At 50.6% G+C, this 17,396-nt stretch overlaps 3 protein-coding genes across 4 annotated transcripts; 2 read left to right on the forward strand and 1 right to left on the reverse strand.

Annotated features, from left to right (window-relative positions):
- Positions 1-4,537: 4,537 nt before the first annotated feature.
- Positions 4,538-6,090, reverse strand: LOC136473362 (uncharacterized). 2 transcript variants are annotated; one of them, XM_066471013.1, is made up of 4 exons: positions 5,723-6,090; positions 5,476-5,649; positions 5,078-5,345; positions 4,538-5,000 (listed from the first exon to the last, which is right to left on the reverse strand). In XM_066471013.1, the coding sequence occupies exons 1-4, from the start codon at positions 6,067-6,069 to the stop codon at positions 4,965-4,967; spliced, it is 825 nt and encodes a 274-aa protein (XP_066327110.1). In that variant the 5' UTR covers positions 6,070-6,090; the 3' UTR covers positions 4,538-4,964. The 2 variants fall into 2 exon arrangements, with proteins under 2 accessions (XP_066327110.1, XP_066327109.1); XM_066471012.1 differs by having other exon boundaries at positions 4,540-4,905.
- Positions 6,091-7,230: 1,140 nt separating this feature from the next.
- On the forward strand, positions 7,231-8,277 carry LOC136469778 (uncharacterized). Its single transcript, XM_066467843.1, has one exon. It carries the CDS (start codon positions 7,231-7,233, stop codon positions 8,275-8,277), a length of 1,047 nt encoding a protein of 348 aa, XP_066323940.1.
- Positions 8,278-10,423: 2,146 nt separating this feature from the next.
- On the forward strand, positions 10,424-11,164 carry LOC136469779 (secreted RxLR effector protein 161-like). Its single transcript, XM_066467844.1, has one exon. It carries the CDS (start codon positions 10,424-10,426, stop codon positions 11,162-11,164), a length of 741 nt encoding a protein of 246 aa, XP_066323941.1.
- The last annotated feature ends 6,232 nt before the right edge of the window (positions 11,165-17,396 follow it).

Consider the following 17,396-nt stretch of genomic DNA (forward strand, 5'->3'; position numbering starts at 1 on the left):
TTAGAGACCCATTTTGGGTTTGGATTCCGCAATGGGTCTCATGTTGAAGACAGTCTAAAAGAGACTACAATACCATGGCATAGGAGCTACATCGACGATACCTCCAAGGAAGTGGATAATGCTAGAATGTAATCATCGTTAGTGCCTGAGTCTTGTGCCGATGAGAACTACAATGACCGGGCCGACCAAGGAGAGAAGCAGCAAGAGGCTCTTCAACGACGCCTTCAAGGAGATTCCTCATCGCTGGCCCAGCCTAGGACTGAGAAAAGCTTTCGCCCAGAACCCTCGCAAGAGCTCCCAACAAGACGAGGACAGCAATTGCCATAGTCGTCTCGTCTTATCTCCAAAGCTGACGCCTCGATGCTGCCACCACGCCGTCACCGTCACCGCGGACACAGGCATGGTCGACATCGTCACTCTACCCAAACAGCGATCTGCCTTCCTCGTCAAGAGATACAGTAGGCCCTCACCGGACGAAAGACGGCCAGAGAGAGCGGCATAGGGACAGGGCGCTCACGGGCACGCAGCCCCACAGTCGACATGCCTGCAGGCAAACTACGCGCGCCACGCATGCACGAGTAGAAGAACACCCATGGGCACGAAGCCCCTCCGCCAACATGCCCGCAGCCAAACTGCAGCGCCCAAAGCTCCTGCACACGCACAAGTAGAAGGAACACCGCACCATAGAGCATCTTCACCATATCAGGCGAAGGGGGCATCGAATTGAGGCTCGCCGAGCCAGACGAGGACGTATGCCAAGGGGCGCCCACGTCCACGTGCATCGGCCAGCCGAGCAGCAAAGGGGGGGGGGCCTCCGAGCCCCCGACGGCATGCCACCACCATTGCCACCCGAGGTCTAGTGCCTGGGAAGCCGATGGTGATGCTGCCGCTGACCTTGATGGTGGTCTTGTCCCTGCCAAGCTGGTCCGAGTAGACGTGGTCGTCGGGTCATGCGCGCCCACGTGGACGAGCGCTCGGAGGCTGAAGCGGAGGGGCTGACGCTTGGCAGCGAGACCGATGGGCCCCATACCGACGACGAGAATGAAAACGCCACCCCACTGAAAGCCCTAGTTTGGTTTTGGATAATTAATGAAACCTAGGACTAACCTTTGATCTAAGTGTGTAAATTAGAAAAGATGGTCCAATCCAAGTGATTGAGCAAGATGAGGTCCATGGTGATGGAGGTGGACATGAAATGAAGATGATCATGCTCAACTTGGAAAAGAAGAAAGAGGAAAACAAAAACCGAGAAGATCAAGATAAAGGTATATGATAGGTTTTTATTTTGCACTTAAGACACCATAGAGGGTGTGAGTGACTTAGGATTGATAGCCGTACTATAAAGAGGGAGATTTTTGGCTAAACAGGTTTATTCGAGTGCCATTAGGTTACATGACACTTGCATATGAATTTAGGAACCTAGTGTGCTAACTTTGACCCTTGTAAAATATTTTGAAAAATGCTAACACACGTGCACACAAGTTCTACACTTTGTGGTTAGCAACTTGGAAGCAAGGGTGAAGCGGTTGAGGAGTTAGAAAAAGAAAAAGAGATGACTGTTCTCGACCGGACGCTAGCCATAGGTTGACCGGACTCACCTCGGCGCGTCCAGTTCAGTTCTAGTCGGTGGTGCGAAGCGAAGGTTTGGTACTGAATGCTGGCTCGGCTGTGATCCGCGCGTCTGGTCACCTTTTACTATAGTGGCACGACGCGCGCGACCGGACACTGCAGGGGTTGCGTTAGGTCGGTCCTGACTGTTCGCTGACACCAGCACGTGGAAGAGCGCCGTGAGGATCAGACGCACCGGCGCGTTCGGTCACCCTTGACCTGACGCGTCCGGTCGTCATTTTTGTGCTCTAGGAGCTCTCTATTGTTGACCTGACTCTGGCTAGCTCAGAGTCTGGTCAGACATAGAGGCACGTTCGGTCAGCGGCGAACACGCGCGCGGTTTGGCTCCTGACGGTCGGATTTGAAACGCGTGACGTGGCGAGCGCTGAGTGGCTTGCGGAAGCGACCGGACGCTGGTGCTGCGTCCGGTCGATGCGTCCGGTGCCCTTCGACAGCCCAACGACTCTTTGAGCCTTAGGACTTTATAAATAGGTGGTGATCGGTTTGGGGCTCACTCTTTTGGCACTTTGACATGCTTGACATCCTTGTGAGCCTAAGCAAACACCTCCCACCCATCTCCATCATTGATTTATCATCATAGTGAGATTGTGAGTGATTCCAAGTGCATTTGCTTGAGTGATTGCATCTAGTGGCATTTGAGGATCGTTGTAGCTGTGGATTTCTTGTTTTTCTTGGTGGTTACCGCCACCTAGATGGCTTGGAGCAGTGGAGGAGCTTCGACACAAGTTGGTGATTGTTCATGTCGGCTCCGGTGATTGTGAGGGGTCTTGTGTCTTTCCCGACGGAGAGCCGAAAGTTAACTCTAGTGGATTGCTCGTGTCATTGAGTTACCTCACTTGTGGGTAGGTTCTTGCGGTGTTCAATTATATGGACGAGGTTCGTGCAACACCTCTTAGCCGCCGAACCACCAAGTGTTGGTCGACACAACGGGGACTAGCGTGCCGGCAAGCACGTGAACCTCGGGAGAAAAGTCTTGTGTCTCTTGCCATTGGCATTCTCCAGGTGATTGTATTGGTGATCATATTGTGATTGGTTCATCCCTCTACACGGCGATATAAACGCCCCTCTCACTCCTTTACTTACTTGCAAAGTAGTTGCAACAAGCTCTTTAGTGTACCTAGTTTTGAGAGCTTGTTTGCTTGCTAGTTTAGTATCATCTAGTAGAGCTCTTTAGTGTAGACTTGTTGAGAGCTCTTAGTGAGTAGTGACATAGCCATTGTTTGTGCCTAGTGATCATAGCAACTAGAATTATTGATAGGTGGCTTGCAACCCTTGTAGAGCTAGAGCAAAATTGTATTTCGCCATTTAGTGTTCTAACCTCTTGCTCTAGTGTATTTGTAGAAAATTTTTATAGGCTATTCACCCCCCCTCTAGCCATTTAGGACCTTTCACCGACGACGGGCCCTCGTTGGAAGCGTCCTGGGAGGATGATGGGGACGCTGGCCGACAGCCACCATGCTGCGCCGGCCTGAGCACAGAGGGGCATAGATCTAGGCGTGCGGAGCGTAGATCTGTGCCCCCCACAAGCGAACCCGTCGTGCTGCCACCCCTATTTTGCCGCCGGCCATGGATCCATGAACAACAAAGAGAGGAGAAAGAGACGGGAAAGGAAGAGAAGATGAGCGGTGGGGATGTGCGAGCAGCCACCTTTTTGAGCGCTGCTGTGGGCTACCGCACGTCGGACGTTGACAGCGGACGGAGTAGAGCACGACGGGGCCTCTGGTTAGCGACGGCGGGAACACCTCCCGTCGAGGAACACAAAGGGGTCGCCCTAGGAGAAACGCGGTGAGGTACTGGACCGGTTGGCTCCTTGCCCTTCAGCCCGAGGACCCAACCCCCTTAAAAGTGAGAAAATGGAATTGCAGACTGCAAAACAGATTGACAAAAGCATATCCCCTTTATATATATGGCACCTATATGTGAATGAATAAGAAAATCTCATTTCTCCTCTCTGCTCATATCTCTATCGGGAAATGCTCTACTTAGGGCGTCCGGGCGTATAAACACTCCCATTGTCATGGGCCGCGACGGATCGAATGGCCCACCGCGTCTTGCCCTCAACAATCCACTCCACAATTTTATAAAAAAAATCCGCTCGTCCAGACGCGACCTCCACTCCAGAGACGTGACCTCCACTTGCCCGCGCCACCGCAGATTTCGACGTGGTCCACGGCGACCGCTACGGCACGCCCAGCCACCTCCTTCCTCTCCACCAGACCTCCCTTCGCCGTTGCTCCTGCTCCGCCGCCCGCCCCGCCTGACGGTGCGGGCACCGCCACGCCCACACGTGGGGACTGCTTCGTTGGTCGCAAGCTAGCCACCCGAGGCTGCCACGCGCGTGCTCGCACCTTATGACGCTGACAGGTGTCGCCGGCACAAGGAGAAGCGCCGAGCCTTGGCACGAAAGCCCTCTGACTTCGCCTCGTGCTACGGCTGTGGCACCCCGATGCAGATGGCGGAGGAGGCCGCACCGGGATACGTTGCATGTTGCAAGCATGCATTTTAAATGTTTGTGATGTTTTAGAGGTATGTTGTAAGTGTTTCATACGGATGTTGCAAAAGTAGATCAGGATGTTGCATATGTTTGAGTGGTTGTACACGTATGTTGCAAACATCTATCCCTAATGTTTCATCTATTTTTTAGATGTATGTTGCAAGAGGGTTTATCTGGATGTTTTATATGTTTTCACACATAGTTGCAAGTATATATCTGAATGTTGCATATATTTGTAATGGTTTTTAAGTGTTTTTAGGTGTTTTTCAAGTGTTCAATTTAGCGTATGTACAGGTTGCATAAATATTTCAAAATATATATCAGGGTGTTGCACATGGAGTGTACGTGGAAAGCGGGAGGAGAGACGAGCGGTCCCCACACGAGTGCGCGGCTCAGCCGACTTCTGAGCGGCGCAGGTACCACGTGGGCGCGTGAAACGCAGGTGCAAGCGGAGACGTACTGGCACGGGCATGGAGTGCAGACGCTCGTGAAATGAATCGCACGGGCGTGGGCGCGCCAGCAGTTCCGATCTCCATCTCCTCTCAGCCCACGGTGCGGCAGACACACTCGCCCTCTCTTCTCAATTCTCTACATCTTGGCGCGCGTGTGAAGCGGTATGCACGCTCGCCCGGTGGCTTGGCGGTGCGGCAGTCCCACACGTACGCTCGCTCGCCTGGGGCGATGGCGCGGCTGAGCCGCGTGCTTGCCCACACGGCACGGCGGTGTCTGACTGGTGCGCTTGCGGCGACCGGCACAATAATGCGGCCAGCCTTCGTGTTCGCCTGAGGGCAGTGCCAACCCATGGTTTCCATGGACAGTTTCCAAGAAAAAGAGAGTGCAATTAATTACCCTTAGAACAAAGCAGCCAGGCACTGGCCTACAACAAGCATATGAACAAACAAAATAATCAATCGCAGATGTAAGTGTTATGAAAATAAAATGTAGCTATCTTACCAATCTTTCATCTTCTTTACGTGTCCAATTCAATCGAACTTCAGATCTATTAGGTTGGGGACTCTCATCGCCATCGATGTCAATTGGTTCTTTATCCGCTGAACCAACAACACTAGTATGCATTGAAGCATTTACAGTTGGTGACACTGCATGTTGACTATTTGTAGCACCAACAAAATGGGAGTTTTCTTGCACTTGACTAAAACATGGATTGTTCAAAAATGAATTGTGCTGCAGAAAGTTCGTGAACCCACCAGGAGGATACAAGCTGGTGAAGGCAAAAGATAATTTAAGTGAATACCACATCTACTGACTATTGCTGTACCACATCTACCATATGTACTGATTATTGCTTTTTCTAAAAAAAATATACCGTGGATTGCAAAGAAGGGGCATACCTATCCGTGGTGCCATGGGACACACCATGCATGAATATGGATGAACCATTGACAGCTGCAGCAACATATTGAGGAGCACCGGTAGCAAGACGAGCTTGACGAGCAGGGTCATAAGCACCTGCGGCTTGACCACCAGATCCTCGACTTGCCTTTGGTCTTCGCAAACCATTCATACTGTGACAGATTGGGGTTAGGATCAAATTCGTGGGGGGTGTCAAATGGGGAAAGAACCAGATTGGGGGCAAACCTGATCCGATCTGTGGTCTCGATGAGGAAGAGGATTGAAGCCACTCGTCCACGAGCAGGAGAATCGCCAGCAGCAAGAGGAGCGGGCGCCGGTCCCGGTGCAGTAGGTTTTGTGGAGCTGCTTGAGCGGCGGGCGCGGGAAATCATAGGCGCTGCAGGGAGCTGCGTGCGCGCGGAGGAGGGAGGCTTCGCGCGCGGGAGGGATTCACGCGCGCGGAAGGAATCGCGCCGAGCAAGTTGCGCGCGGGGGAGGAGGGGAGCAGACGGCGGCGTCGCTGCGCACAGGATCCGGATGGGGGAAGCGAGGAAACGATGGGAAGGGTCCAACGCGAAAACGATCGTTTCCATCTGTCTGGACGACGAGAGGACTTCGTTTCTGATATGAGATACGATTTCTATTATTTGTCCTCTCTCTCTTCTTTTAACTCAGGTGCTACGTCAGCGTTTTTGCTTAGTTAGCAGGGTATTTAATTATATGGAAACTGTTAGTTAGGCCATGCGCATGCGCTTTAGCTGTAAATAGATAGGCACTGCATGTTTCTGTTTCTGTTTGCATGTGCACGAGCACTGAGCTGTGGTCGCCGTGCACGTAGGAGGTAGTGGCCGTGATAATAGCTCCTGCACACACCTAGGCGATCGGTGATGAATGCATGCTGCAGACGTGGGGATGGACGCGTCGTGCACGCGGTGTGCGGCCAACCACCGAGAGCTTTGCTCTTTGTAATCCACAATAAAAGGAGAAATAGAGATCAGAAAACGCTGTGGTTCTTTTGGGCAGCCCCATACTCTGTGTGTTCACTGCATTCTTTGAATTCGTGTGTGTACTGATCATCTTCTTGCTTGTGAGCGTGAGCTCGCCGGCGTCGTCCACCGTCGCCCCAGGCCTGACATTTGGCATCAGAGCCGAGGTTCGAGGGACCTCCCTGTCGCCATGGCTTCACCACAGCGACCCCGAGGGCGTACACCGCCAGGCACCAAGAAGGAGAAGGGCAGCGGCTCCGGCGTCAAGACGCCGCCGCGCACGCCTACGCCGAGCCGTTCTCCACCGCGCCGATCACGCACGCACGACGCACATCGATCGCGCACCTGGGATGCACACCGTCCGCGGGAAGTCGTCGTCGAGTGCATCATCCGGGAGGGCAGCAGCTCCGGCAACTGGCCGCAGCTCAGAAGGACCAACTACCATGAGTGGTCACTACGCATCAACTTAAGATGCAGGCACGCCACCTGTGGGACGCCATCGAGTACGACGACGATGACTGCAGCGTGCTCGACGCGATCTGCAGCGCCGTCCCGGCGGAGATGGTGCCGGCGCCCGCGACCAAGGCAACCACCAAGGACGCCTGGGAGGCCATCAAGACACTTCGCATCGGCGACGACCGCGTGCAAAAGGCGATGGCGTAGAACCTCCACGCTGAGTACGAGGCGATCGAAGACTTCGCGCTCCGACTGACCGGCATCGTCCAGCGGCTGGCAACCCTCGGCGATCCCGAGCCGGACGAGAAGGTCATGGCGAAATCCCTGCGCGTCGTCCGCCCGAGGTACAAGCAGCTCGTCATCTCCATCAAAACCCTTCTTGACATTTCCCAACTCTCGATCGAGGAGGTCACCGGCAGGCTGAAGGCGGCGGACGACGTCGAGCCCACGCCGCCCCAAGCTGCCGGTGGCAAGCTGCTGCTCACGGAGGAGCAGTGGCTGGAGAAGTACAAGAAGCAGGACTCCGTCCGTGGAGGCTCGAGCATCGGTGGCTGGGGCAAGCGCCACGGCAAGCCGCGCGGTTGTGGCGGTAGCAATAGCAGCGACGCACGCAGCAGTGCTGGTTCGGGTCACGCCGCTGGCCTGGACGACATGTGTAAGCGCTGTGGCAAAGAAGGCCATTGGGCCAAGAACTGCCGTGGTAAATTAAAGGTGGAGGAACAGGCCCATGTGGCCCAAGACGAGGAGCACACGCTGATGTTTGCATACGGGGCCGAGGAGGAGTATGCGCTGTCCACCTCGCCCCTTCTTCCACAAGCGCCGCTGCCACACCCCAAGGAGGCGCCGCCGCCGCATCCCATGCAGACGGCCGGTGGAGATGCTGCCTCCCCGCATCAGCGCGAGCTCCTAGAGGCGAACCGGACGCTGCCGTCGCTCCTCAACACCGCCGACGCCGCGGATGCCGCCCCAACGCCGTGCCAGCTCGAGCTCCTGGAGGCCAAGGTGTTTGCCACCTTCGACGCTGCAGATGATCGGGACCCGAAGCGCTGGGTCCTGGACACGGGGGCCATGAATCACATGACCAGCTCCCGTGGCGCCTTCTCCGAGCTCGACACCGGCATCGTTGGCACGGTCCGCTTCGGCAACGGCTCCGTCGTCAAGATCGAGGGCCGCGACACCATCCTCTTCGCCTGCAAGAACGAGGAGCACCACACCCTCGCCAACACGTACTTCATTCCTCGCCTGACCACAAACGTCATCAGCGTCGGCCAGCTCAACGAGGTGGGGTTCCAGGTGCTCGTGGAGGGAGGAGTGATAATTATCCGCGACGAGGAACGTCGCCTGCTCGCTAAGGTATAACGGAGCCCAAGCCGGCTCTATGTGCTCGACGTCAACATTGCACGGCCGGTGTGCTTGGCTGCGCATGCCACGGAGGACGCATGGCTGTGGCACGCCCGATTTGGGCATGTCAACTTCGGCGCGCTGAGGAAGATGGGGCGCGCGGAGCTCGTCCACGGGATGCCCCTGCTAGACCACATCGACCAAGTCTGTGACGCGTGCCTCGCCGGCAAGCACCGGCGGACGCCGTTCCCGCAGCGTGCGCTCTCGCGGTCAACTGAGGTGCTGCAGCTGCTGCACAGGGACTTGTGTGGTCCCATCACGCCACCAACGCCCAGCGGCAACCGCTACTTCCTTCTCCTCGTTGACGACTACTCACGGTACATGTGGATCGCACTGCTGCCTTCAAAGGACGCCGCGGCTACGGCCATCAAGCGCATCCAAGCAGCGGCGGAGCGCAAGACCGGGAAGCTGGTTCGTGCACTCCGCACGGACCGAGGAGGAGAGTTCCTGGCACGGGACTTCGAGGACTACTACGCCGAGCTGGGTCTACGTCGTGAGCTCATGGCGTCGTATTCCTCTTAGCAAAATGGCGTCGTCGAGCGGCGCAATCAGTCCGTGGTGAGCACTGCTCAGAGTATGCTAAAGGCAAAAGACCTCCCTGGCGTGTTCTGGGGAGAGGCAGTCACCACAGCTGTCTACCTGCTCAACCGTGCATCGTCCAAGAGCATCGGCGGCAAGACCCCGTACCAGCTCTGGACTGGCAGCACCCCTGGCGTCCAGCATCTGCGCACCTTCGGCTGCATCGCCCACATGAAGATCACGGCACTGAACCAGAAGAAACTCGACAACCATAGCCGGCGCACCATCTTCGTCGGGTACGAGGCAGCTTCCAAGGCATACCGCGTCTTTGATCCAAGGACGCGGTGTGTGCACATCAGCCGCAACATCGTGTTCGACGAAGCGGACAGCTGGAACTAGAATAGGGAGCTAGACGGTGCCGAGCTGGGCTTCACGATTGAGCTAGAGTCTGGTGAGCAGGCACCAGCAAGCACTGTCATCTCCACCACCTCCATGATGATGTCCTCCCTAGGCTCCACCTCGACGTCACCTGCGTCGATGACTTCCCCAGCAGCGCACGGCGTCAGGCTGATGTCACCCACCACTCCAGCACATGCTGCAGGAGGAGCGGTGGAATTTGCGTCACCACCAGAGGGCGAGGCGGACCTGGATGCTGACCATGATGATGATGCACCGCTCCGGTTCCATCGGCTGGACAACGTGCTGGGCTCTTCATCAGCTCCTGGCCTAGCACATCGGCAGCTAGAGGAGCACCTGCTCCTGGCCAGCGACATCGAGCCGTCCAGCTTTGCTAAGGCGTAGGAGCATGAGTGCTGGCGCCATGCCATGCTCGATGAGATGACGGCGATCGAGGCGAACGGTACATGGGAGCTCATCGACCCTCAGCCACGTTCCCGACCCATTGGGCTCAAATGGGTCTACAAGGCGAAGAAAGACGCAGCCAGGATCATCTCCAAGTACAAAGCCCGGCTGGTTGCGAAAGGCTACGTGCAGCGGCAAGGCGTCGACTTCGACAAGGTGTTCGCACCTGTGGCACGTCTGGAGTCCGTGCGGCTTCTCCTTGCGCACGCCACGAATGAGGGCTGGGCTGTCCACCACATGGATGTAAAATCAGCCTTCCTCAATGGCGAGCTGTAGGAGGAGGTCTACGTCGAGCAACCGCCGGGCTTCGTCCTCAAAGGGCAAGAAGGCAAGGTGCTGCATCTTGTCAAAGCGCTGTACGGGCTTCGTCAAGCTCCCCGCGCCTGGTATGCGAAGCTGGATAGCTCGCTGCTCGGGCTTGGCTTCCGGTGTAGCGACTCCGAGCATGCTGTGTACCTGCGCGGCGAGGGCGCACGCCGCCTCGTCGATCATGGGTGTGTACGTCGATGACCTTGTGATCACCGGCGACAGCGCGGGCGACATCGACGAGTTCAAGTCGCAGATGAAGGGCACGTTCCATATGAGTGATCTGGGGCTACTGCACTACTACCTCGGCCTAGAGGTGACTTAGTCGGCCGATGGCATCACCTTGGGCCAGAGCGCGTACGCAGCGAAGATTCGCCAGAACGCCGGGCTGGCTGGGTGCAACCCCAGTCACATTCCCATGGAGCCACGCCTCAAGCTGAGCAAGGCAAGCACAACGCCCATCGTCGACGCCATAGCGTACAGGAGCATCGTCGGTTCGCTGCGGTACTTGGTGAACACAAGGCCAGACTTGGCCTTCTCGGTGGGCTATGTGAGCCGATTTATGGAGAAACCGACCACTGAGCACCTGGTAGCTGTGAAAAGGGTGCTGAGATACATCTTCGGCACTCTGGACTACGACTGCTACTACACAAGGAAGGAGAAGGACACGCATCTTGTGGGCTTCAGCGACAGTGATCATGCCGGGGACATCGACACCCGCAGGAGCACTTCTGGCGTCCTCTACTTCCTCGGCAACAATGTCATCACCTGGCAGAGCCAAAAGTCGAAGGTCGTGGCCCTGTACTCATGCAAGGCTGAGTACATCGCAGGGACTACTGCTGCCTGTCAGGGTGTGTGGCTGACGCGCCTCCTGTCTGAGCTGAAGGGCAAGAGGGAAGGTGCTGTGAAGATCTACATCGACAGTGAGTTTGCCATCCAGCTAAGTAAAAACCCTATCTTTCACGATCGCAGCAAGCATATAGATACAAGATACCACTACATTCGTGAGTGTATCGAGGAAGGCAGGGTGTATCTAGCCTCCATTGGCACCACTGAGCAGCTGGCGGACATCTTGACGAAGGCACTGGCACGGGAACACTTATGTGAACTTTGCGCCAAGCTCGGCCTTGTCAAGCTCAAGCAGAAGCACATGGCTTAGGAGGAGATTTGTTAGTTAAGCCATGCGCTTTAGCTGTAAATAGATAGGCACTGCATGTTTCTGTTTCTATTTGCATGTGCACGAGCACTGAGCTGTGGTCGCCGTGCACGTAGGAGGTAGTGGCTGTGAGAATAGCTCCTGCACACACCTGGGCGATCGGTGATGAATGCATGTTGCAGACGTGGGGATGGACTGCATCGTGCACGCGGTGTGCGGCCAACCACCGAGAGCTTTGCTCTTTGTAATCCACAATAAAAGGAGAAATAGAGATCAGAAAACGCTGCGGTTCTTTTGGGCAGCACCAAACTCTGTGTATTCACTGCATTCTTTGAGTTCGTGTGTGTACTGATCATCTTCTTGCTTGTGTGCGTGAGCTCGCCGGCGTCGTCCACCGTCGCCCCGGGCCTGACAGAAACTACATGTAGTTTTAGGTTGGGACTGCTCTGACCGGCAGCTCATCAGCGTGGCGGCAGTCCCTAACCCGAGAAAATAACTGTCGTGCAAGAGGGAAAGGGGATTGGTGTACCATCGTCCCATTTCTAAGGGGATTGTTTGAAAACGATCACCTTTCGCGCCGACTATGGTATAGGACAGGGCGTGTTTTCATCTGAGTTTGTTTAAAAAATTCAAAAATTTTAAATATCAAAATATGCAAATTTAATAATAAATATTTACGACTATAATTTCAAATAAAAAAGTTACCAACAACAAACATGTGATCAGGTCAGCCACTGCAACTTGGGTATTAATCATGTGACATTGAAGTTCATTTGGAAATTCTAATTTTTGAATTTCAAAATCTAAGAAAGTAAAAACACTTATTTGGGACTCTAAATCACTTTAAATAAAAAAAAATCAAAAGTTATAGATTTATTGATAACTACTACTTTTGTATAGACCATATCAACATTCGAAGTTGTTTGAAAATTTTAAATTTTAAAATCCATGAACTTAAAACAATATTTTGGGACTCTAAACAGTTTTAAAATAAAAAAACTTCTCAACTACAAAGTTGTAGGTATAGAGATACCATTTTGATATAAAATTCCTCTCATCCGACTTGATATGAAAAACTTATAAAATATTTTTTTTATGCGACTATCTTGAGACGAAGCTCTTAAGATGCCACGACTATTAATCGATTTCTAAAGACGAACCTTAGGACGTCTGCCTCAGTTAATAGTAATTTTCAAAGACAGACATCTTAAGATACCCACATCTATTAATCAATTTACAGAGCCGAGGGTCCTAAGAGAGACTGCCTTTGTAAATTGGTGAGCAGCAAAGACGGTCAGTCTTATGATGTTTGTCTTTGTAAATGATTAACAGATGCGAGTGTTCGTCTAGAGCCCACCTAACCGTTTATAGAGGCGATTCTTACATGTGCCCGTCTCTATTAATCAAGAGGGTGTCTCTTAAAATCCCTTCTCGAATAGGGTGTAGATGCTTACGGATAGTTCATTGTACCAATTAAATAATGTATTTATTGATATCCTTTAGTCTAGGGTAATCAAGGTTTATGTTAGTTTTACCTAATGGCCTCACCACAATTACAAAGAAACATATGTACAAATACTATATATAGAAGCCTATACTCATGACAATCTTTCATATTTCCATTTTGATCATTTAACTTTGAGATGCCACTTTTTACAAGGTCGTCTTGTGCAAAATTATTCCATTCTTGACATTGTACCTAATTTGCATTGTGATATCTTTCCTTAACAATATTTGGAAATCAATTTGATTGTAGGGTTTCAAAAAGGGAGTTGCTAATAAACGGTCACCTGTTGTCTCACAAAAATTCAGGCGGCATTCACGGGATTTTAATCTAGTGGATGACATGCCTTCTTCCTCCACTACTAGAAATATCCACTTCTATGACGAATGACTTTCATCACTGAAGGAGCCAAATTCGTCATAATTTCAGTTCTATGATGAATTTATGACGAAAAACGGTCCATCATAGAAGTCGTGTCATACTTGAACTTCTATGACGATTTGTGATGGCTTGATCTGTGACGAAAAACAAAACGTCATAGAACTGTTTTGGCATGTGTGGCAGGGGGTTGCGACGCTGGTGGGTGCTTCTATTGGAGATGCTTTCCACGTGTACAGGCTATAGCCGGTTGCATTGGAGATGGTTTGGGTACGTGTCACATTCTTATTGTACAACGTGGCCATCTCTGGTTCTTGCACGTTTCAGGTTCTGACTAGACCACGTGTCGGTTCCCTGTTGTTCCACAAGTCAGTTTTCTACTAGCACACGTGTCGTGTTGCCAGTTGGATCACGTGTCACTTCTTCATTGGACCACGTGTCATATTATTATTGGTCCACGTGTCTGTTTCTTATTTGACCACGCGTCATGATGCTGTCTGTCCACATGTCATATTTTTACACGTCCACATGGCTTGACTATTTTCTTCCACGTGTTGGATTTTTAATAGCACACGTGTCATGCCCTGGCCAATTCATGTGACATGCACTAGTTGGTCCACGTGTCGTATTTTTATTTGATCACGTGGCATGTCCTGGTTCTACTGCATGCAGGACTAATTACATCAGAAAAGTAATTCAAGATCGTAACTACTACATAGATTGACAACATAATTATTCAAGCTGGCAATTAAATACCAATAGCCTAATAAAAAATTCTACAACAACACTTAACGAAATGATTAGACAATTATGAGGTGAAGCAAGTGTTACGCGCTATACATCTCAAATAAGCCACCTACCAAAATTCTAGTTTAGATAGTATCTATTCCACACAATAGCTATGACACTACCCAAGTTAGTGTGGCTCTCAAAGGCTAACTAAAGAGCCACACCAACCAAGCAAGCAAGCTCTCACAACTAGCTACACTAAAGAGTTGACAACTAGTTTGCGGTAAATAGAGAGAGTGATCAAGAAGGTTATACACCAAGTAGATGAATGACCCAATCAATCACAATGATGAATAACAATGAGACCAATCACCTCGGAATCAATGATGAACACAATGATTTTTTACCGAGGTTCACTTGCTTGCAGGCAAGCTAGTCCTCGTTGTGGCGATTCACTCACTTAGAGGTTCACGCGCTAATTGGCTTCACGCGCCCAAACCCTCAATAGGGTGCTGCAAACCAACACAAGATGAGGATCACACAAGCCAACGAGCAATCCACTAGAGTACCTTTTGACTCTCCGCCGAGGAAAGGTCAAGAACCCCTCACAATCACCACGATCGGAGATGGAGATAATCACCACCCTCCACTCGACGATCCTCGCTGCTCCAAGCCATCTAGGTGGCGGCAACCACCAAGAGTAACAAGCAAAATCCTGCAGCGAAACACGAACACCAAGTGCCTCTAGATGCAATCACTCAAAGCAATTGCACTTGGATTCTCTCCCCAATCTCACAAAGATGATGAATCAATGATAGAGATGAGTGGGAGGGCTTTGGCTAAGCTCACAAGGGTTTGCTATGTCACTGAAAATGGCCAAAAGGTGTGAGCTTCCATCGGCCATGGGGCTTAAATAGAAGCTCCCATGAAATAGCAGCTGTTGTACCCCTTTCACTTGGGCACAACGACGGGGTGATTCGGACGGCTCCGGTCCGATTCGACCAGACACTGCGAACCTTAGCGGTCCGGTCACGTGCTTTCACGCCACGTGTTCCCCTACTTTCAAATACTGTTCGTCAAATTTCACGGTCATCACTTGACCGGGACACAGCGCACAAACTGACCGGACACCTCAGCCTCAGCGTTTGGTCATTTCCAGTAAGGTTCAAGAAACGATTTTCTCTTGACCGGACGTCGTCCGGTCATGCTTGACCGGAACCTTGCCAGTGTCCGGTCACAACTGTGACTTTTTCTTCGCGGCTTGCCCCGACAACAGGACCGGACACACCCTGCCCAGCGGTCCAGTCGTTTGACCGACGCCAGTGTCTCAGCTATTTACAACCTGACCGGACACGCCGGTTCCTCTGGGCAGCATTCGATCACCTTGTGACCAAGCAAGACTAACTCCTTTTCACCTCTAACTTCTTCACCCTTGCTCAAATGTGTCAACCACCAAGTATATCACTTTGTGCACATGTGTTAGCATATTTTCACAAAACATTTTCAAGGGTGTTTAGCATTCCACTAGATCCTAAATGCATATGCAATGAGTTAGAGCATCTAGTGGCACTTTGACAACCGCATTTTGATACGAGTTTCACCCCTCTTAATAGTACGGCTATCAATCCTAAATGTGATCACACTCTCTAAGTGTCTTGATCACCAAAACAAAATAGATCCTATGGTTTATACCTTTGCCTTGAGTTTTTTGTTTTCCTCTTTCTTCTTTCCAAGTCCAAGCACTTGATCATCATCATGCTATGATTTTTATTCGCTTCACCACTTGGAGTGTGCTACCTATCTCATGATCACTTGATAAACTAGGTTAGCACTTGGGGTTTCATCAATTCACTAAAACCACACTAGAGCTTTCAATCTCCCACTTTTTGGTAATTGATGACAACCCTTTCATAAAGATACGAATTGAAATTCAATTGAATCCATGTTGCTTGCCCAATCATATTTACCGTGTGTAAAAAGATATGGACAAGTTTCATGAACTCCATATGGTAGCAATTGCTCCCCCTACATATGTGCTAAGAGTTTGGATTGTAGCTTGCACATATGCTTAGATAGGAAATATAGGAGACAATGTCTACCAAATGATACTAAGGTATAAAAGATGGACCTTTGAAGCGTGATACCAATCGGAGTGCACCATTATACCATCCTTAGCACCATGGTTAGCTCTATACCACTTGGAAACATACTTTGAAAAGATACCACTTGTAAAAGCTTACTTGGAAATGAAAGTTATCTATTGATTTCATTTCATCATTCAATCTTACAACTAGCATACATCACACAAGCATGGATATTTTAAAATTTAGAACTTATGCCATGCAAGCAAACATATGAAATGCACATTCAAATGCACCATACAAGTTCATGAGCTTGCTCCCCCTACTTGTGTGCTCAAAATTTTAATTGATCCCTTTCCTTTGTCATATTTCTCCCCTTATGTCAAGTTCTCCCCCTATCACTTGTATCTTTATTTCTCTCCCCTTTCACTATCTTTGTGCACTATTTCTCCCCCTTTGTCATCAATGACCACAAAGGTTTAAAGTATAGATAGGTAGAGATTATCAATGTCAATCAATGGGGTGAGGATCATTTTCCTAAATTTGGTCCAATCTAGATCATTTACCAAAGATATTTAACTCGGTTTGATCAATGGCACTTTCTTGAACTTGATTCCAAAGTCACTCAAAGTGGCCTTCATCCAAAGTATTTATGCACAACAACTATCGGCGGATATGTATTCGGCTTCGGCGGTTGATAATGCAACACTATTTTGCTTCTTTGATGACCATGAAACAAGTGATCTTCCCAATAGTTGACATGTGCCCGAGGTGCTCTTACTTTCAACTTTGCATCCAGCATAATCCGAGTTGGAGTAACCAACTAGCTCAAACTTTGCTCCTTTGGGATACCACAAACCAACATTTGGTGTATGCTTCAAGTATCTCAATATTCTCTTTGTAGCCTTCAAATGACTTTCTCTTGGTGAGGCTTGAAATCTTGCACACATGCATACACTAAACATGACATCCGGCCTTGATGCGGCCACATAGAGTAGGCTTCCAATCATAGACCAATATAATTTTTGATCCACCATATTGCCACTTGCATCACTATCCAAGTTTCCATTTGTTCCCATTGGTGTGCTAATGACTTTGCTATCACACATGCCAAATTTCTTGATCATGTCCTTGATATACTTGCCTTGACTTACAAAAGTACCATTCTTCAATTGCTTGATTTGAAGACCAAGGAAGTAAATCAATTCTCCAATCATGGACATCTCAAACTCATTAGCCATCATTTTTCCAAACTCATCACAAAAATCTTGATTGGTTGATCCAAATATGATGTCATCAACATAGATTTGCAACACAAACAAGTCTTTTCCAATCTTCTTGATAAAAACAGTGGTGTCAACCTTGCCCATCATGAACCCTTTAGAGAGTAGAAAGTCCCTCAATCTCTCATACCATGCTCTAGGTGCTTGCTTCAAGCCATACAATGCCTTCTTCAACTTGTACACATGGTTGGGCTTCTTATCATCTTCAAAACCAGGAGGTTGCTCAACATATACTTCTTCATTGATGTAACCATTGAGAA

The sequence above is a fragment of the Miscanthus floridulus genome, chromosome 8 (genome assembly GCF_019320115.1).
Source record: "Miscanthus floridulus cultivar M001 chromosome 8, ASM1932011v1, whole genome shotgun sequence".
In the NCBI taxonomy this organism is placed as follows: Eukaryota; Viridiplantae; Streptophyta; class Magnoliopsida; order Poales; family Poaceae; genus Miscanthus; species Miscanthus floridulus.

What these genes read in the sequence shown, in the direction of transcription:
- LOC136473362 (XM_066471012.1), bottom strand. Translation starts at nt 6,069, where the DNA reads ATGGAAACGATCGTTTTCGCGTTGGACCCTTCCCATCGTTTCCTCGCT. An exon ending in GAGACCACAGATCGGATCAG is followed by an intron (nt 5,650 to 5,722) that starts GTTTGCCCCCAA and finishes AATCTGTCACAG; the next exon opens with TATGAATGGTTTGCGAAGAC. An exon ending in TCCCATGGCACCACGGATAG is followed by an intron (nt 5,346 to 5,475) that starts GTATGCCCCTTC and finishes TGCCTTCACCAG; the next exon opens with CTTGTATCCTCCTGGTGGGT.
- LOC136469778 (XM_066467843.1), top strand. Translation starts at nt 7,231, where the DNA reads ATGGCGAAATCCCTGCGCGTCGTCCGCCCGAGGTACAAGCAGCTCGTC.
- LOC136469779 (XM_066467844.1), top strand. Translation starts at nt 10,424, where the DNA reads ATGGAGCCACGCCTCAAGCTGAGCAAGGCAAGCACAACGCCCATCGTC.